The sequence below is a fragment of the Pongo pygmaeus genome, chromosome 10, assembly GCF_028885625.2.
Source record: "Pongo pygmaeus isolate AG05252 chromosome 10, NHGRI_mPonPyg2-v2.0_pri, whole genome shotgun sequence".
Lineage (NCBI taxonomy): Eukaryota > Metazoa > Chordata > Mammalia > Primates > Hominidae > Pongo > Pongo pygmaeus.
Genome location: NC_072383.2, coordinates 51,027,677 through 51,049,097, shown reverse-complemented (window position 1 = coordinate 51,049,097; position 21,421 = coordinate 51,027,677). Strand labels below are relative to the sequence as shown.

Sequence of the window (21,421 nt, the reverse complement as noted above, 5' to 3'; positions counted from 1 at the left end):
AAGGGAAATAATTCTTAAAGTCTAGCACAGTATTAACAATATGGTCATATCACAGTGTGGGCAAATACATTTTAAAGTAATCCTTTAGCATACCAGGCCCTGCATATTGCTAAATGTTAAAGAAAAGGATAATACTATTGTAACACTTTCTGTAAGAAATGTGAAAAATAATGTGCTTGTTTTTCCATTAAATAGTAAAATGAAAAAACTCAACTAATTATTATCTACTAAAGTTGACAGACACCCAATAAGTAACTTAAAAAGCATTATGTAATAACTTTTCTACAGATGTTCATCTTACATTTTAAAACATTTTCAAAGAGGGTAAAAAAAAGTAATGAGCAGAATTAACTTATTAGTTGCACGTTTACATGCTACTTTACAAAATGAAACAAAGGGAAAGGGAGATAGAACAGATACTAAACTTTTCTGAAACAGAAAGCACTCTTGTTATTTAATTAAGAACTAAAATGGCCCCATTACACAAGGCAACGTGATTTAACAATGACGTCATTTATAAAGAGAAAGCCACTGGAATGAATAAATACGAGCAATGGAAAAGGTCTGAAGACTGTCTTCTCATATCCCACTGATTTTCAAATCAAAGCACTTAGATTTTTTTTTTTTTTTGAGACGGAATCTAGCTCTGTTGCCCAGGCTGGAGTGCAGTGGTGCCATCTCGGCTCACTGCAACCTCTGCCTCCAGGGTTCAAGCAATTCTCCTGCCTCATCCTCCCGACTAGCTGGGACTACAGGTGCACGCCGCCATGCCTGGCTAATTTTTTGTATTTTAGTAGAGACGGGGTTTCACCATGTTGTCCAGGCTGGTCACGAACTCCTGAGCTCAGGCAATCCACCCACCTTGGCCTCCCAAAGTGCTGGGATTACAGGCATGAGCCACTGCACCCAGCCGCCTCAAAGCACTTAGATTTTAAATGAGATCTTTCCTACTTAAACTGAAATAACCATTTAAAAAGCACCAAACACCCTAAGAAACAAGTATATCTTTCTGTGCTGATATCTCTAGAAAATAAATTTTTTAAATTAAAAAGAGAAACAAGTATAATACTAGGGAAAGACAAAAGACGCAGAAACATTCGATATTATATTTGATAAAATATAATCTTAAAATAGAAAATTCTTTCATATGACCTTTTGCACAAAAATGATAACTGGTAAGACATTTAAATCATCTAAACCTACTTTTCATTAATGTCCAAATGTACTGGTCTAAAACACAACTTTTTAACAAATTAGATCTCAGCAATCTGACCCCAAGTTTAGTGACACCCTTGGCAAACCAACCCTGGTATCACATTCAACTTAACTTCTAAGAGAAGACATTTTCCTGACCCCAATAAAACCCAGCAGATGTGAAATTGTTATTTTTAGTACCTGAAATTTGGTTCGTGAGTGAATTATACCCAACAAGGAAATATGTTCTATTCTCCTGCCAAAGCCCAGCCCTGCACTCTTTATTAGACAGAACTCACAAGAAGTCATCCAAACTTAATATTTAAAAGCCAACTCCCCCTCAACCTGCAGCAAGAGTTTCAGGATTCAGCAGTGGCTAAGAAAAACATCTGAGGCTTTAAATGAAAAGTAAAATAAAATAAAATAAAGATCTGGGAGAATATGACTACAAAATGAAAGGAAAAGCTGTTGATAAAGAGGGAGGGGTGTCAATTAAAAAAAAAAAAAAAAAAAAGACTCACGCCTGTAATCCCAGCATTTTGGGAGGCCAGGAGATCGAGACCATCCTGGCCAACATGGTGAAACCCAATCTCTACTAAAAATGCAAAAATTAGCGGCTGGGCACGGTGGCTCATGCCTATAATCCCAGCACTTTGGGAGGCCGAGGCAGGCAGATCACCTGAGGTCAGGAGTTCAAGACCAGCCTGGCCAACATGGTGAAACTCCATCTCTACCAAAAATACAAAAATTAGCCAGGCGTGGTGGTGGGCGTTACTTGGGAGGCTGACGCAAGAGAATTGCTTGAACCCAGGAGGCAGAGGTTGCAGTAAGCCGAGACCACACCATTGGACTCCACCCTGGGCAACAAGAACGAAACTCCGTCTCCCCAAAAAAAAAAAAATAGATCATTTTAAAAAATAATGAATGTAAACAGACTAAGTGAACACCATGGAAGCTGCAACCTTCCACAATCATGTAATATATCTCATTTTGTGCACTGATATATACATGTATCATACAACATTTCACATCCAATGTTCTTTCTACATCGTACCAAGAAGTTGAACATACTGCAAAAAGGTTAAATTTTACAGTAAAATAACTATCAGAGAAGGGGGTAAAATTAGATACTTTTTTTTTTTTTTTGACAGGGACTCACCCTACTGCCCAGGCTGGAGTGCTGTGGCATGATCATGGCTCACTGCGTCCTCAACCTCCCGGGCTCAGGCAATCCTCCCACCTCAGCCTCCCAAGTAGCTGGGACTATAGGCGTGTGCTACCATGCTCAGGTAATTTTCATATTTTTTGTAGAGATGGGGGATCCCTATGTTGCCCAGGCTGGTCTTGAACTCCTGGCCTCAAGAGATCTGCCCGCCTTGGCCTCCCAAAGTGCTGGGGATTACAGGCATGAGCCACTACGCCTGGCCAAAACAAGATACTTTTGACAGCAGGAAGGCAAAAGCTGAAAAAGGAGTAAGCTTCTAGGAAGTGATTTTATTATCTTTCTTTAAGGATGAAGTCATATCAATTAAAGCAGAAATACTACACAATTATTACTAGCCAGAAAGGAGAAAACTTGGATCTTCAAAAACCTCTATTAATGAAGCAAACAATCTCAACTCTTACAAAACAGCCTGTCAATGCCTCATTATCTCCTTAGTGAATGTCAAGCTCCTGTTACCTTACAGAAACACATGCATTTTCTTCAGCTCAAACACCATCAATAACAACTAGGTAGCCCTAGCCTATGACATATTAAATGGCAGACTTCCCCAGAGCATGATTTAGCAACGCGAATGCCTCATAACTGTTCTCTAAACCCTAAGTTACAAGCCTTTTAGAAACTGCAAGGATCCAAATTATTAACAGGAATAATCCCACAGTTTGCTCTGAAGAAGAGCACAACTGGGCACTTCAATCTAAGAGCAAATAGAAAATAAACATGATGGTGTAGGTTGCCCAGAAGTGTCTAATTTTCTATGTTGTAGAGCTCAGTTTTTATAAAACTTTTCCCATTTCTACTCCCATAAACGTTTAGTTTATAAAACACCTATCAGTTCTAGAGCGTTAAATCTTAAAGCAAAAACATCTTTTCGAATACATTTTTTTTTTTTGAGACGGAGTCTCGCTCTGTCACCCAGGCTGGAGTGCAGTGGCGCAATCTCGGCTCACTGCACGCTCTGCCTCCCGGGTTCACATCATTCTCCTGCCTCAGCCTCCCGAGTAGCTGAGATTACAGGCACCCATCACCACACCCAGCTAATTTTTTTGTATTTTTAGTAGAGACGGGGTTTCACCATGTTAGCCAGGATGGTCTCGATCTCCTGACCTCATGATCCGCCTGTCTCAGTCTCCCGAAGTGCTGGGATTACAGGTGTGAGCCACCAGGCTGGCTCGAAAACATTTTTAACAATCTAAAGAATTGTTCAAGTCCCTAGTTAAAACAGGTTGCACCCTAGACTAGTAGGACTAGCCTCAGCTCTGGCTGTTGTCTCATTAAGTGATTCTCTGTACCTCAATTTCCTCATCTAGAAAATAAGGCAGTTGTACTAAATAACTTCAGTCCCTTCCAGCTCTAACTTTCAATTCTAAGATTTCAATTAACTAAGAAAATTACTGTCTTGTTAAAGCTCAACATGTAGTATTTCTAAACACACCACAGGAATGTAAGAAATCAGGGAACTTAAGCAGACTTTCCCCCTAGATTTACCCAAACTGCAGGAGGAAGGAAATATGGTTGCCTATTTGTTACCCTCACTTATGTAAGAATCAGTCTAAATGGAATGAGAACTTGGTAACAAAAGTAAACAATTTATAAATCCACATATATATGCCAAAAGAACTAGAAGTGGCCAGGCGCAGTGGCTCATGCCTGTAATCCCAGAACTTTGGGAGGCCAAGGTGGGCGGATCACGAGGTCAGGAGATCGAGACCAGGCTGGCCAGCACAGTGAAACCCAATCTCTACTAAAAAAATACAAAAAATTAATGGGCATGGTGGCACGTGCCTGTAATCCCAGCTACTCGGGAGGCTGAGGCAGAAGAATTGCTTGAACCCGGAAGGCAGAGGTTGCAGTGAGCCAAGATCGCACCACTGCACTCTAGGGAGACAAGCGAGAGTCAGTCTCAAAAAAGAAAACGGGAGGAGGAAAAAAAAAAAAAAAAAAAAGCACCTAGAAATTGGGTAATATCATTTGGTGATATTAAACTATTTTCCGTATTTGTATAATTGTGCCAGAATATAAAGATGTATGTGTATCCTTTTATTGTGCTTTATTAAAGATTAGCTCCACACAATGGAATGTAAAATGATAGTCAGGCCGGGCATGGTGGCTCACACCTGCAATCCCAGCAGTTTGGGAGGCCAAGGCGGGCAGATCACTTGAGGTCAGGAGTTCGAGACCAGCCTGGTCAACACAGTGAAACCCCATCTCCATTAAACAAACAAAAATTAGGCGGGCATGGTGGCACACGCCTGTAATCCCAGCTACCTGGGAGGCTGAGGCAGGAGAATCACTGGAACCCAGGAAGGGGAGGTTGCAGTGAGCGGAGATAGCACCACTCCACTACAGCCTGGGCAACAGAGCAAGACTCAGTCTCAAAAACAAACAAACAAAAAAAAGATACGGTCTACATAGACTTACATCTGTTTACTGTTTTAAATTTCAAATTAATAGTGAAACATTTAGTTCAAAATGAAAGACCCTGAACATTATGGTCAACAGATTCAATATTCTTCCCAGACTGTTTTTCCCTTCAATGCTCTCCTCATTCCTAACTCTTCTCAATCCTACAACCCCCACTCCATTCCAGACCCCAACTTACCCCACTCCCTTTCCTTCTCCCTTCTTAACCATACACAGTACTTTAAAAGCAGTCTAGGAAGTCAGACTGCTACCTAGGAAGTATCAGAATCACCTAGGATGCTCATATGTTAGTGTGAAGGGAAGCTATGGGATTTTGTTTTTCAGATAACTAGGAGTTAAAAAAAATTCAATCCTGATTAACCAGCACACTCAAAGTGTGGGATATTCTGGTTAAAACTAACCAGGGAACTTACTTCATTGAAAAGCAACCCGTTAGATCATTTTCCCTTCAATTAGGAGTTACAGTTCACAAGAAATATCTGATGATTTAATCTGTCTTCTACAAACAGATAAAATTCATAATCAATTTTTTTTTTTTTTTTGAGATGGAGTCTCACTCTGTTGCCCAGGCTGGAGTGCAGCGGCACGATCTTGGCTCACTGCAAGCTCTGCCTCCCAGGTTCAAGCGATTCTCCTGCCTCAGCCTCCCGAGTAGCTAGGACTACAGGCTTGTACCACCGCCCCCAGCTAATTTTTGTATTTTTAGTAGAGACGGGGTTTCACCATATTGGTCAGGCTGGTCTTGAACTCTTGACCTCATGATCCGTTCACCTCGGCCTCCCAAAGTGGTGGGATTATAGGCGTGAGCCACCGCGCCCAGCCCATAATCAAATTTATTTTTATTTATTTATTTTTTGAGATGGAGTCTCACTCTGTCACCCAGGCAGGAGTGCAGTGGCACGATCTCGGCTCACTGCAACCTCCGCCTCCCTGGTTCAAGTGATTCTGCTGCCTCAGGCTCCTGAGTAGCTGGGACTACAGGCGCACGCCACCATGCCCAGCTAATTTTTTGTATTTTTAGTAGAGATAGGGTTTCACAGTGTTAGCCAGGATGGTCTCGATCTCTTGACCTTGTGATCCACCTGCCTCGGCCTCCCAAAGTGCTGGGATTACAGGCGTGAGCCACTGTGCCCGGCCCCCTTTTATTTTTATTTTTTGAGACAGGGTCTTGCTCTGTCAACCAGGCTGGAGTGCAGCGATATGATCTTGGCTCACTGCAGCCTCTGCCTCCCAGGTTCAAGCAATTCTTGGCCTCAGCCTCCTGAGTAGCTGGGACTACAGGCGCGCATCACCATGCCTGGCTAATTTTTTGTATTTTTAGTAGAGAAGCGGTTTCGCCATGCTGGCCACACTGGTCTTGAACTCCTGACCTCAGGTGATCCACCCACCTCAGCCTCCCAAAGTGCTGGGATTACAGGCGTGAGCCACCGTGCCCAGCCGCCCGACTAATTTTTGTGTTTTTTTTTTTTTTTTTTTCAGAGTCTCACTCTGTTGCCCAGGCTGGAGTGCAGTGGTGCAATCTTGGCTCACTGCAACCTCTGCCTCCCGGATTCAAGCGATTCTCATGCCTTAGCCTCCCGAGTAGCTGGGACCATAGGCATGTACCACCACACCCGGCCAATTTTTGTATGTTTGTCGAAGACAGGGTTTCGCCATGTTGCCCCAGCTGGTCTTGAACTCTTGAACTCAACCCATCCACCTGCCTCGTCTTCTCAGTGCCTGCATTACACGCGTGAGCCACCACACCCGGCCCATAATCAATTTTTATCCTATGGAGGAGTTGGCCTACAGGCCAAAGAAGGCCTTAGAGCTAAGAATGGTTTTACATTTTTAAAGCGGTGTGGAAAAAAACATACAAAACAGAAAATGTGGCTGGGCGCAGTGGCTCACACCTGTAATCCCAGCACTTTGGGAGGCCGAGGCAGGTGGATCACATGAGGTCAGGAGTTCGAGACCAGCCTGACCAACATAGCAAAACCCTGTCTCTACTAAAAATACAAAGATTAGCCGGGCGTGGTGGTGCTCGCCTGCAATCCCAGCTACTCAAGAAGCCCAGGCAAGAGAATCGCTTGAACCCGGGAGGCAGAGGTTGCAGTGAGCCGAGATCGCGCCACTGCACTCCAGCCTGGGTAACAGAGTGAGACTCCATCTCAAAAAAAAACAGAAAAAAGAAAAAAAGAAAAGAAGGCCAGGCGCGGTGGCTCACGCCTGTAATCCCAGCACTTTGGGAGGCCGAGGTGGGCGGATCACGAGGTCAGGAGATCGAGACCATCCTAGCTCACACAGTGAAACCCCATCTCTACTAAAAATACAAAAAATTAGCCGGGCATGGTGGCGGGCGCCTGTAGTCCCAGCTACTTGGGAGGCTGAGGCAAGAGAATGGTGTGGACCTGGGAGGCGGAGCTTGCCGTGAGCCAAGGGCCATTGCGCCACTGCACTCCAGCCTGAACGACAGAGCAAGACTCTGTCTCAAAAAAAAAAAAAAAAAAAAAAAAAGAAAAGAAAATGTGACCACATGAGGCCCACAATGTCTAAAATATTTACATTACTATCTGGCCCCTTACAGAAGCTTGTCAACCCTTATTCTGCAGCACCAAAAACACTGAGTAGTACACAGACTCCAGAATATTGCCCAGAAGTGCTCCTTTCTCAAACTAACTGGAGAAGTTTCCTTTACTTCAGTTCCAAATTACTTAAACACAACCTCTATTTCTCAAATGTATTTGCCTAAATGACTAGCTCTCAAGAAAGTGTTATCTCAAAAGGCTCTATTACCTTCTTTAGACTCAAGTTTCAGCTACGATGCTAGAGTTGGTTCCCAATAAATGCACAAAATTGGAAATCTTACCTGGGGCATTTGCTATAGCCAACGGCAGGCCTTGAATTGGGTGCACCTGGATTCCTGAAGTACCCAATGCACTGAGGTTAATGGTCTGGAGGCCTGGCATGGAGGAGAGTTGAGCAGCATTCACAGTGACTGTGCCAGCAGGAATGGAAGCAGCTGAGGCAATGGGTGTGAGAGTGGTGTTGCTGCTGCTGGTCTGCCCCAAGGAAACACCCTGCATTGGGGCTAAGGTGATTGTCTGGGCTTGTGGGTTCTGAACTTGGAGGTTCTGCAGCTGTAGAGTCTGCCAACTGACCTGTCCATTGGGCCCCACTGTTGGTGTCCGGATGATGATGGGACCAGAGTTTGGAACAGCCTGAAGCTGGAGATTCTGGAGGGTTTCCTGGGAGATGGCTTGAGTTGTAAAGGTCTGCCCTGACAATGGTGCTGCTTGGAGGGCCTGGAGGGCCTGTCCCCCTTGAACTAGCTGAGGCTGGATAAGAATTTGTTGCTGCTGTGTCTGCTGGTTTTGCTCTCCTTCTTTTTGCTGGCCTGCTTGCAATGAGCCTCCAGATGTCTGGTTTTGCTGGATGTTCAGAGCATCAGACCCCTGTAGCCCACTGACCCTCTGGGGTGTCTGGCCTTGAGAGTTGGTCCCTGATGATCCACTGGTAGTAAAGTTCATAATTCCCATGTTGCTGGTGGTAGTAGTAGTTGAGTAGCTATTGGCATTGGTGAAAAAGGAGCTGGAACTGGCTTGTGATGACACCAAGCTGGCAGAACTGATGGTAGTCCCTGAGGTGACAGGCTGTGAGCCACTCTCCTGGGACCCAGAGCTGCTGATCGTGACTGCCTGAGAGCTGGGAGTCAAGGTAGCTGCAGAAACGCTGTTGACAGGTAGCAAGGTGATGTTCCCATTCAGGGCCACTGGTACATTGGTCACATACTGAGTCTGTCCTGAGAGTACGTTATTAGCCAGGCCTTGGAGGGGGACAGCCTGCTGGAGTAGGTTTGGCATAGCAGCAATGATGTTGCCTCCACTTCCTCGATTTGTGATAATCTGTTGGTTTGCACCTGGTATGATCTGTATTTGACCAGAACCATCCTGCTGCACTTGGGCCCCAGTGGCAGCAAACTGCAGCTGTTGCCCATCAACGGTCTGGAACTGTGGGATTACTTGATACTGAATATTAGGCATCACTCCAGGTAGTCCTGTCAGAACTTGCTGGTTCTGTAAGTTGGGAGTGGCAGCCACAACATACTGCCCACCAGAGACTGTGCGATTCTTGGAAGACTCACTGCCATTGCTGCCATTGGTACTGCTGCCACTCTGTTCCTTTGAGGTAGGGGTAGCCCCAGAGGAGGAAGAGATGATCTGCCAGCCATTGGCACCCTGTGAAAGTTGTGTGGCTGTGAGGTCAAGCTCACCTGTTCCCCCTGACTGACTCGGGCCCTGGGAGTTGTTGCTGTTCTCATTGGGTGACTCAATTCTGCTGCAAGTTGCTGCCAGCAGAGCCAAAGGGGATGGCTGGGACTCCTGGCCGAAAATAAGGGAGAGGAAAGGAGTTAGTGACACCCAGCTGCCAGCCTAGGGGGCAGTATACAACAAATAAACAGCAACGTAGTGCAGACAAGGAGCGAAAAACAGAAACAAAAAGCTGACCTATCTGTATTGCTGAAACTCCTGTCTTTGGGGATCTCCATTCTCTTACTTCCTTATCTATAAAATGGTTTAGTCTCTCCCTAAAACGCTTTCTGTGAAGAGTAAGGCAATTATCTAAGAATATTTACATCCTCTCAACACCTTCCCCACTCTATGATTATCACTTACCTGCCCTCCTCCTCCTCCACTGCTGCTGCTACTGCCTGTGCTGCTACTTCGAGCCTGTGAAAAGGCACCACCACCATTACCATTGCCCCCATTACTGCCACCAACTCCTTTTTCAATCTTCACCACAGCTGTCATTTCATCCATGGAGTGATCTTGGTCTAAAATAATTAAAAAACAACGTAAACTTGAGGGAAAAAGAGAAATGAAGTAGGAAGGATAAAAGGAGGCTATGATGAAATAGCAATGACTAACAGGAAGGCAAAAGGCGCCAGTATAAAGAAAATGGATTGGAGGGCAGAGGGGAGCCGCAGGGCATGCGGGACATGAACTAGGTTCAATGGTGCCAAAAGTGGGTCTTAATTCTCCCTTGTACAAAATTAAACTAAGAAAACATTCAAAAAGTGCTTTGGGGATAGGAAATGTGAAGGACGGTAGCCATGTTGAGAGTTTCAAAATAAGAAAAAGTATCCTAAGGGAAAAAAAGGAAAAGGACAGGTAAGGCAAAAAACAACATGTGGGTGCATGGAAAGCTTGCTAAAATTAAGGTTAAAAGAGATGGAGAGGCCGGGCGCGGTGGTCACGCCTGTAATCACAGCACTTTGGGAGGCGGAGGCAGGCGGATCACCTGGGGTCGGGAGTTTTGAGACCAATCTGACCAACATGGAGAAACCCCGTCTCTACTAAAAATACAAAATTAGCCGGGTGTGGTGGCGCATGCCTGTAATCCCAGCTACTCCCGGAGGCTGAGGCAGGAGAATCGCCTGAATCCGGGAGGCAGAGGTTGCAGTGAGCCGAGATCGCACCATTGCACTCCAGTCTGGGTAACAAGAGCGAAAACTCCGTCTCAAAAAAAAAAAAAAAAAAGATAAAAATCCAAGTGTGAAAAGTAACGAGAGGGGAAAAAGAAGTAAAGAGTGTGAGTAGGAAAACATTTGTGAATACTGCTAAGGAACTAAAAGGGTCTACAGGTTAGTAGTCAGGAGGTTTCGGGGCGGAGGGCGGGCCCTGAGGGAAAGGGCGGTTTCGGGGTGAGGGGCGTGGAAAGGGCGGGACGGTGGAGGGGGGAAGGGAAATCTACGGAAAGTGGGGGGAGGAGGGCCTTGGAGCAGGCGGCGACCAGAGGGCGGACCAGGCAGGCGGTTGGCCCGGGCGGGGCCTTAGCTGCTCGGGCCGCCCCCGCGGCTCCAGCCCCCGGCGGGAGGAGCCTCAGGCGGGCGGCCGAGTAGTGGGGGGTAAGGCCCGTCCCCCGTGGCCGGGGCGGGCAGGGGGCGGGCGAGGCCACGCTGCCCCCTCCCCCGGGGCGGGCGGCCCATCCCCCTCCTCCTCGGAGGCCCCGCCACTGCCCCGTCTCCCTCCCTTCCCTCCGCCCCGGGCGGGACCTAGGCCGCCGCCGCCGCCTCCCGCCCGCCCCCCCATCACGGCGGGGATCGCCCGGTCGGCCCTCGCGCGCGCCCCCTCACTCGCCTCCCACCCCTAAGCTTGGAGTGGACTCATCCTTACCGCTCATGGTGGCAGCTGAGGGACAAGCTCAAGGGGGTCCTGTCCGGGGGGGTTGGGGGGGGCCGGGAAAAACGCGGACGCTGACGAGGCAAGCGAACCCGGACCGGACAGGGAGGGGGGGGGGTAAGGAGGAGGGAGCAGCGCGCCACAAGCCCAACCTAGGCCCCGCCCCTTCTCTGCTGCCCCGCCCAATGAGGGAGGGGGAAAGGCGGGACTTGCAGAAGAAAGACGGTGAGATTATCCAATGGCAAGACTCGCTTGCTCTCTAAGGCGTGTAAGACTAACTTGCGTGCCTGGTGTCCGCCCAAAACGACCGCCTTCTCAGTGTTAAAAGCCAATGAAGGATGCAGGAAGTGAAGATGGGCGGGAGCTGGAGATGATTGGCTTGGAAGGAAACCAGTCAACCGGCAGGCGGGCTCCCTGAGACGTAGGGATAGGGAAAGCTTTGATAGGAATGACAGAACAACGGCCAACCAGAATCCGGGATATGCTTGGGCAAACTCCTAGTGGGCGGAGAGGTAAGAAGTAGGCAGGAATAGGATAGGATGAAGCTGATTAAACCCAATAAGAAATCAGGCGGGCAGCCAGGAAAGTTATGATTGGGTTAAGACTGAAAAGAGACAGGAAAGGACGCATATTGACGTGAACTAAAAGCCAATTAAACGCCGAATTAACTCTGAGGGCGGAAACTTGGAGTGGCAGAGGAGAATTGGCGGCTCCCTCAGTTATTCAATCCAATGAGGGGACGAAATAGGCCTGGCACCGCCTCCTAGTTAGCCAATGGGCGTTACCGGAGCTGCCCATCATGAGGGAGGGAAGAGGGCTGTGCCAAGAGGAGACCGTCGCCATATTGGCCCTTCTCAGCGGACGTTGTTACAGTCATTAGGTGGGACGCTTTAGCGGAGTCCTGCAGCTCAACAGGTGTCAGAGCCAAGGCATTTGGCGCGCAGTTCCGCATCAACACTAGGACTTGTTTCAGTCTTCATTTACCTGCCCCTATAAAGTACCTCTCAAATCTTACCCCCCTCCCGGGTGGGCGGACAGGCGGGCAGATGCCTCAATGTCGCTGCAAGCCCTGGGAGTGCAAGCGGGACGAGATCTGGTGACAGCGCTCACCAAATAAGTTAATGCTGAGCTGACCAATATGCAGAGTCCGTAAGACTCCAGAAAACGCGATTTTATTAAGTTCCCTCAGACAAAGGCGCTAATCACTTAAACGACTGGTTAACTTTTCAAGCCTTGAGGCTAAAGTGCGGATAAGTCACTTCCATTTTTTCCCCCTCAATAGTAAATACCGCATATGCATAAAGCAAGATAGCTGAGCTCCTGCTTTTTGCAATCACGAAGGTTAAGAAACTTTACTGCAGGCACCTGGATTTCGGCCTCCTCTTTATCCGTGTTTTGGTGGAGCCGGCCTTAATAGCTTGTCAATGACACGATGAGGTCATGTCCTTCAGTATTTGTATCTTATACGTTGTCACTTGCTTATATGTTCTTATGTTTTAAAATCTGAATTCTCCTAAACTATTTTAAGCCCTTTGAAGGTAAGAACTGAGGCCTCTGCTGCTTTAAACAGGTAAAAAGGTGAAGTGATTGCTGACTGCCTACCGTGTTAGGTGCCTAAGTCAGGGAGGCAGTTAGTATTCCATGTCATCCTTAAAAGGAAGCCTTTATTAAGCATTAGCTATATTATGTATTTTATAAGTGAAGACATTTAGGCTGAGAAGTGACTTACCCAAGGTCACAAAGCAAATGAGTTGTAGTGTTAGATTCCAACCCAGAATAGGTCCACCAAAAGTTTTCTATAAATTCTTGAGGGAATTAAACTGCCGCCGGGCGCAATGGCTCAGACCTGTGATCCCAGCACTATGGGAGGCCGAGGCGGGCGGATCGCTTGAGCCCAGGAGTTCAAGACCAGCCTGGGCAACATGGTCAAACCCCGTCTCCACAAAAAATAACAAAAATTAGCCAGACGTGGTGATGTGCGCCAGTAGTCCCAGCTACTCGGGAGGCTGGGGTGGAAGGATGGCTTGAACCCAGGAGGTTGAGGCTGCAGTGAGCCCAAACCCTCCACTGCACTCCAGCCAGGACAACAGAGCGAGACCTTGTCCCCAAAATAAGTAAATATATAGACTGGGCACGGTGGCTAATGCCTATAATCCCAGCACTTTGGGAGGCCGAGGCGGGCGGATCACCTGAGGTCGGGAGTTCAAGACCAGCCTGACCAACATGGAGAAACCCTGTCTCTACTAAAAATATAAAACTAGCCTGGCATGGTGGGACATGTCTGTAATCCCAGCCACTTGGGAGGCTGAGGCAGGAGAATCGCTTGAATCCGGGAGGCGGAGGTTGTAGTGAGCCAAGATCGGGCCATTGCACTCCAGCCTGGGCAACGACAGTGAAACTCCGTCTCAAAGAAAAAAAAAACTAAATATATCAATGCTTTTTAATTTTTATTGTCTAGCTCCTGAAAAAAAAAAAAAATCCTGCCCCTACTCCCAGGACGGATCAAATGGCATCATCCTCTTAGATACCTTTATTATAAAATTTATCAGATTACATAACAATTTCATCTCTCACTATATCAAGGTTTCTCAAAACGAAATGTCACACACTCTCAGAATCCAATGGGTCCTTTTTCAAAAAAGGCAGATTCCTAGACTTCCACCCTCAACCTATTTTTAAGTAGCTCTTTCAAGTGATTAGGCCCTAAACCTAGTTTAAAACACACCAAGAAGGCTGGGCGCAGTGGCTCATGCCTGTAATCCCAGCACTTTGGGAGGCAGAGGCGGGCAGATCACTGGAGGTCAGGAGTTCGAGACCAGCCTGACCAACATGGTGAAACCCCGTCTCTACTAAAAATACAAAAATTAGTCGGGCGTGGTGGCGCATGCCTATAGTCCCAGCTACTCGGAAGGCTGAAGCAGGAAAATCGCTTGAACCTGGAGGCGGAGGTTGCAGTGACTGGGGATCATGCCACTGCACTCCAGCCTGGGTGACAGAGCAAGATTCGGTCTCAAAGAAAACAAAACAAAAACACCAAAAGAAGAAACTGGGGAAAAGAAACTTCCAGAAAGGGAGAAATGTCCTGGAAGGAAGAAACTGCATTGCTCATCTTTGTAAACCAAGCTCTGAAGATTCAAATAGCTGTTTAGTCCATTCAGCAACTGTCCATACCTAAACTTGCTTGAGGGTGGAGGTAGGGAGAGGAAACTTAACACCGTGGAGTATTCTAAACATTTCACATATTTATCTAATTTAATTATTCCTACCAATTTAAGAGATAGTTGTCCCCTTTTACAGATGAGAAAACTGAGGCTCAGATATTTTGGTTAAACTATGACTGTTGTTTAGTTCCAAAGCCTGTGTTTTTTCCATAGTCCTAGACTACACCTGAATTGGGAATTAGGTTAAAATTAAACGGACAAAAAGACCTAGATTCAGAAATTCGATAGCCATCATCCTTTTTACAATCCTTTCCCCTTTGCTCCTCCAGAAGAAGACAATTCAGCATGAGGACAGTGAGGAATGCCCTAGACGTATACTAGTTTATTGATAGTCCCTGAGAGCAAATGAATGACATGATCCAATTGCTCTGTAAAAACCTGAAAAAATGTTCTTTAGACTGAAAAAAAAAAAAAAAAAACCAACTTATGTCAAGGCTATTCAGATCCCTCACATGCACACACGCAGTGTCTATCTTTTTTTTTTTTTTGAGAGTCTCACTGTGTCTCCAAGCCTGGAGTGCAGTGGTGCGATCTCAGCTCACTGCAACCTCTGCCGCCCAGGTTCAAGTGATTCTCCTGCCTCAGCCTCCCAAGTAGCTAGGATTACAGGTGTGTGCCACCATGCCCGGCTAATTTTTGTATCTTAGTAGAGATGAGGTTTCATCATGTTGGCCAGGCTGGGCTCAAACGCTGACCTCAGGTGATCCTCCGCCCACCTTGGCCTCCCAAAGTGCTGGGATTACAGGTGTGAGCCACTGCGCCCGGCATTTTTTTTTTTTTTCCTGAGATGGAGTCTTGCCCTGTTTCCCAGGCTGGAGTGCAGTGGCGCGACTTTTGCTCACTGCAACCTCTGCCTTTCAGATTGAAGCAATTCTTTCTGCCTCAGCGTCCCTTGTAGCTGGGACTACAGACATGTGCCACCATGCCTGGCTAATTTTTGTATTTTTAGTAGAGATGGAGTTTCACCATGTTAGCCAGGCTGATCTTGAACTCCTGACCTGAGTTGATCTGCCCGCCTCAGCCTCCCAAAGTGCTGGGATTACAGGTGTGAGGCACTGCGCCTGGCTACCTGGTTAACTTTTTGATGTTTTGTTGAGATCTCATTATGTGGCCTAGTTGATGTTGAACTCCTGAGCTCAATCCCAAAGTGCTAGGATTACAAGCATGAGCCACCATGCCCCGCTTAAAATTCGTATCTTTTTTTTTTTTCTTCTATATGGAGTCTCGCTCTGTGGCCCAGGCTGGAGTGCAGTGGCGCGACCTCGGCTCACTGCAAGCTCTGCCTCCCGGGTTCATGCTATTCTCCTGCTTCAGCCTACCAAGTAGCTGGGACTACAGGCACCCACCACCACGCCTGGCTAATTTTTTGTATTTTTAGTAGAGACGGGGTTTCACCGTGTTAGCCAGGATGGTCTCGATCTCTTGACCTCGTGATCCGCCCACCTCGGCCTCCCAAAGTGCTGGGATTACAGGCATGAGCCACCGGGTCCAACCATTTTTTTTTGTGGCGGGGGGTACCGGGTCTCGCTCTGTTGCCAGGCTGGAGTGCAGTGGCATGATCTTGGCTCACTGCAACCTCCGCCTCCTGGGCTCAAGCGATTCTCCTGCCTCAGCCTCCCAAGTAGCTGGGACTACAGGCGCACGCCACCACGCCCAGCTAATTTTGGTATTTTTAGTAGAGACAGGGTTTCATCATGTTGGCCAGGATGGTCTTGATCTCTTGACCTTGTGATCCACCTGCCTTGGCCTCCCAAAGTGCTGGGATTACAGGCGTGAGCCACTGCACCCGGCCAAATTCATATCTTTTATAAGAATGACTTCTATGAAGCCTTTCCTACCTGCCTCAGTTATTGAATACACTGGCCACTGTGCTCCTTTTATTTGCCTCCATTAGAGGTATCTAAGTATCCTGTCTCCCCGACTAGATTAAGTGATTTGAGGGCAGGGATGATGCCTTTTCACTTTGGATTCTCAGGGCCTGGAATATAGTTGAGTCCCAGTAAACATTTTTGTTAAATGGGAGGGGAAACCTAATCCTGACCATCCTGAATAGTCTCCAGATATAATACTAAGATTGATTCTCAGCTTTCATTTGGGTGCCTTATAAAAGTTAAATCACTCTTCCTAATTTTTGTTTGTTTGTTTGTTTTGTTGTGAGATGGAGTCTCACTCACTCTGTCGCCCAGGGTAGAGTGCAGTGGCAGGATATTGGCTCATTGCAACCTCCATCTCCCAGGTTCAAGTAATTCTCCCACTTCAGCCTCCCAAGTAGCTGGAACTACAGGCACATGCCACCACCCCTGGCTAATTTTGGTATTTTTAGTAGAGATGGGGTTTCACCATGTTGGCCAGGCTGGTCTCAAACTCCTGACCTCAAGTGATCGCCCATCTCAGCCTCCCACAGTGTTGGAATTACAGGCGTGAGCCACCGGGCCTCTTCCTGATTTTGAACCCAATCCTCAGCTTTTTTCAGTCTCCCATTTAGCAATCTGATAATTAAGAACATTTTACATACCGGGCACGGTGGCTCACGCCTGTAATCCCAACACTTTGGGAGGCTGAGGCAGGCGGGTCACCTGAGGTTGGCAGTTCGAGACCAGCCTGACCAACATGGAGAAACCCCATCTCTACTAAAAATACAAAATTACCCAGGAGTGGTGGCGCATGCCTGTAATCCCAGGTACAAAGGAGGCTAAGGCAGGAGAGTCGCTTGAACCCCGGAGGTGGAGGTTGCGGTGAGCGGACATTGCACCATTGCACTCCAGCCTGGGCAACAAGAACGAAACTCCATCAAACTCTCAACTACAGCTAAGTACAAAGTGGACTAACTGAAATTTATTTTACCTGTCCTGCCTACTCTAGGATAAAGGAGGCTAGAAAAAAAAGAGAGTCTTTTGACAAAATAGTAAAGTCTTGCAGTCTTCTAAACTCTTACTTTCCACCTCTCTGAACAAGAAAACAAGCCTAGACTTTTCACATCAGAAGCTTGTGATAAGCAGGCTAAGATCATTCAGTGCAATTAGGACTATAGAAGCTGGATGGAACATCACATACATCCCCGGAAGTCTTTTAAGAGCCCCGGAAAGGCAAGAAACTGATCCAAAAAGAAACTGAAACAAGACGAGCTTCTTTCTGGTTGGCAAGCCCAGAACTTGTGAGAAATTCAGGACTGGCTGCTGTTAACTGGTTGCTGATAATCTTTTTTGTGTTTGTTTCTTTGTTTGTTTGTTTTTTTGAGACAGAGTTTCGCTCTTGTTGCCCAGGCTGAAGTGCAATGGTGCAATCTCAGCTTACCGCAACCTCCACCTCCCGGGTTCAAGTGATTCTCCTGCCTCAGCCTCCTGAGTAGCTGGGATTACAGGCATGCGCCACCACGCCCGGCTAATTTTGTATTTTTTAGTAGAGATGGGGTTTCTCCATGTTGGTCAGGCTGGTCTTCAACTCCCAACCTCAGATGATCCGGCCGCCTCGGCCTCCCAAAGTCCTGGGATTACAAGTATGAGCCACCGCGCCCGGCCAATATTCTTTTTTTTTTTTTTTTTTTAGAGACGGAGTCTCGCTCTTTCTCCCAGGCCGGACTGCAGTGGCACTATCTCGGCTCACTGCAAGCTCCGCCTCCCGGGTTCACACCATTCTCCTGCCTCAGCCTCCTGAGTAGCTGGGACTACAGGCGGCCGCCACCTTGCCCGGCTAATTTTTTGTATTTTTAGTAGAGACGGGGTTTCACCACGCTAGCCAAGATGGTCTCGATCTCCTGACCTCGTGATCCGCCCGCCTCGGCCTCCCAAAGTGCTGGGATTACAGGCTTGAGCCACCGCGCCCGGCCTTTTCTTTATTATTATTAACATTATTTAAAGTGACTCATTCTGTTGTAAACTGGGCGCGGTGGCTCAAGCCTGTAATCCCAGCGCTTTGGGAGGCCAAGGTGGGCGGATCACGAGATCAGGAGATCAAGACCATCTTGGCTAACGTGGTGAAACCCCGTCTCTACTAAAAACACACACAAAAAAATTAGCCAGGCATGGTGGCAGGCACCTGTAGTCCCAACTGCTGGGGAGGCTGAGGCAGGAGAATGGCGTGAACCCGGGAGGCAGAGCTTGCAGTGAGCCGAGATGGCGCCACTGCACTCCAGCCTGGGCGACAGAGCGAGACTCTGTCTCATAAATAAATAAATAAATAAAATAAAATGACTCATTCTGTACCTTTGCTGCGTCTTTCTTTCCTTATCTGAGAAGCATTGTGATTCATCCCTGCCTAGGCTGCACCTAGTAATACTAGGAAGGCATTCATTCAGTTCTGCAGTCTGTGGCTCTGGTGGTCTTGAAGGCCCTGAAGGAGAAAGGCTGGTTGCAAAATGAGAATTTTTGTTTGAGGGTTGGGAGGCATGGTCAGGAACACAATTTAGTTATCGTTGGAGCTGAACTCTGGCTCAACCTTTTTTAATATTCCCTGACAGTAAGCCCAGTTGATGGTCTCTGGAGCTTGAAGATCCTTTACCAAATAAAACCAACAGCAGTTGGAGGCATGGTGAGGAAGAGGAAGAGAGATTGCTGAGAGACTGGAAGTTTCACAATCCATCTACTTTCTTGAGAACTGGAGAAGGCAGGCTCAGGGAACTGAGGCGGGTCAGAGACTGGCTAATACCCCAAATAGATCAAACATATAGCTTTCCTGAACATTTAAATCTGACCCCTAGGGATTCCAATTTGGAACAAACACATAATTAAAACATTTCCCTTCCCTTCCCCAAATACCCAAACCCCTAAGGCTTCTCAGGGAGCCTAGGCTTGCCACACCCCTGAGGAAGGTGTGCTTAATGTCAACTAACCCCTGTGGTACCCACACAAACCCAGACCCCTGCACCCCAAGTGGGATGAGGTCCTGCCTGGCAGCTAAGCATTTAGATTTTTTTTTTTTTTTGAGATGGAGTCTCAATCTGTTGCACAGGCTGGACTGCCAAGTGGCACGATCTCCGTTTACTGCAACCTCTGCCTCCAGGGTTCAAGCGATTCTCCTGCCTCAGACTCCCCAGTAGCTGGGATTACAGGTGTGTGCCACCACGTCCCGCTGATGTTTGTGTTTTTAGTAGAGACAGGGTTTCAACATGTTGGCCAGGCTGGTCTCGAACTCCTGACCTCAAGTGGTCCCCGCGCCTTGGCCTCTCAAAGTGCTGGGATTACATGCGTGGGCCACCACGCCCGGCTCGGCCCAGCTCAGCCTTTAAAAAAAAAAAAAAGTTCCTCTTTTAACCAAAAGTGAAGCAGTTTCCTTTTCTCCTTCCTCTCCTGAGACAAGTAGTCCTGAGTCCGCTCCAGAGTCCAGAGTTGAGGAGAAAGGGACACCACCCCATTCCCAGAAAAGGAGCATGGCCCAGACAGGTGTGGGAAAAGGACCTGCCCTCCGTGGGCATTCTAGGAAGAGGCTGGAGGAAGGAAGGGAAGGGGAGGCGAGAGGAGGGCAGCGGACCAGGGGCTGGCTCTGTTTCCCCCTCCCACGGAACTGGGGCCACCCTGGGGGCGGGCGAAGGGCCGGGCTGGAGGAGGAGGGAGCCGGATTCGTAAACAAACCCGCCCGGGCCACGAGGTGCCCAGAGGAATGGGGTGGGGCTTGCCGGCCTCAGGCCCAGCCCGGAGCTGGAAGACTGGCGTGAGCTGGGCTGGGGCCTCTCCACCCCCAGTTTCCGGGTAGGGGTGGGCCCTCTGGCTCTCCCCAGCCACAAACCCCTCCTTCCTGCTTTGCCTGCCTTCCCTCCCTCCAGCCCAAGAAGCTAGGGGAAGTTCGTGGAGGCCTGACACCTGACTTCTCAGCGCTTCTTCCAGAAGCCTTCACTGCCCCCAGGGAGAAAAACTGGGCGAGTGGGTGGCTCCTGTAGGGGAAAGGTCCATGTTAGTTCCTTCTTGCTATGACCAGGAAAATAGTGGAGAGAAGAAGGAGGGAGAGGACAGGAGCGCCACAGACTTCTGTCTCCAAGAGGGGTTTTCCGCACCACTGCCTGCGCCCCAGATGCCCTGCTTAGAAGCACTAAACTTCACCGCCTCCTGCCAGCGCTCAGCGCTCCCGTCCCCCGCCGCTGTAGGCGATCAGAGGTGCCTGGGCAAAGGTCCCTGGGAGTGTCCCAGGAAGAATTTCTCCAGTCATTCACAAACTCATAACTAACATCTGTAGATATATTATCCCTTTCCAAAGGTATGAAATAAACAGAGCTTGAGAAGTGTGTCCGACCAAGGTCTCAAGGCAGGTCAGGCAGGACTCCCTGACTACAATTCTGCTTCTTTAGCATTTCCCTAAGTGTGCAGTGACCACTGATGGAATTTATTTACTTATTTATTTATTTTGAGACAGAGTCTTGCTTTGTTGACTAGGCTGGAGTGCAGTGACACGATCTCGGCTCCTTGCTACCTCTGCCTCCCGGGCTCAAGCAATTCTCCTGTCTCAGCCTCCGGAGTAGCTGGGATTACAGGCGTGAGCCACCATGCCCTGCTAATTGTTGTATCTTTAATAGAGATGGGGTTTCACCAAGTTGGCCAGGCTAGTCTTGAACTCCTGACCTCAAGTGATCCGCCCACCTTGGCCTCCCAAAGTGCTGAGATTACAGGCGTGAGCCACCACGCCTGACAGGGCAAAACCCCCTGTCTACTAAAATAAATTAGCTGGGTGAGGTGGCACGTGCCTGTAGTCCCAGCTACTCTAGAGACTGAGGCAGGAGAATCGCTTGAGTCCAGGAGGCGGAGTTTGCCGTAAGCCCAGATCGCGCCAGTGCACTCCATCCAGCCTGGGCAACAAGAGTGAAACTCCGTCTTAAAATAATAATAATAATAATAATAATAATAATGATGATTGCTAACAGATGATGGGTGTTCTAGGTTCATTTTCTTCTCTTCTGATTTAAATTATTATTATTATTATTATTATTATTTTTTTTTTTGAGATGGAGCCTCGCTCTGTCACCCAGGCTGGAGTCCAGTGGCGCGATCTCGGCTCACTGCAAGCTCCGCCTCCCGGATTCACGCCATTCTCCTGCCTCAGCCTCCCGAGTAGCTGGGACTACAGGCGCCTGCCACCACTCCCGGCTAATTTTTTTTTTTTTTTTTTTTTGTATTTTTACTAGAGACGGGGTTTCACCGTGTTAGCCAGGATGGTCTCAATCTCCTGACATCGTGATCCGCCCGCCTCGGCCTCCCAAAGTGCCGGGATTACAG

The 21,421-nt window shown here is 47.9% G+C and overlaps 1 protein-coding gene across 2 annotated transcripts in view; it reads right to left on the bottom strand.

The window, feature by feature from the left end:
- The window catches only part of SP1 (Sp1 transcription factor), a 35,488-nt gene extending 24,371 nt beyond the window's left edge, over positions 1–11,117 (bottom strand). Inside the window, exons 1-3 of one of the 2 annotated variants that reach the window (XM_054443033.1) lie at positions 10,996–11,117; positions 9,496–9,653; positions 7,689–9,201 (exon numbers count right to left, since the gene is read on the bottom strand). In XM_054443033.1, coding sequence (XP_054299008.1) covers positions 7,689–9,201; positions 9,496–9,653; positions 10,996–11,002 — 1,678 coding nt within the window. In that variant the 5' untranslated portion in view covers positions 11,003–11,117. Of the gene's footprint in view, positions 1–7,688; positions 9,202–9,495; positions 9,654–10,120; positions 10,507–10,995 lie in introns of those variants that run through there. The other variant, XM_054443032.2, reaches the window with a different exon arrangement.
- Positions 11,118–21,421: the final 10,304 nt, after the last annotated feature.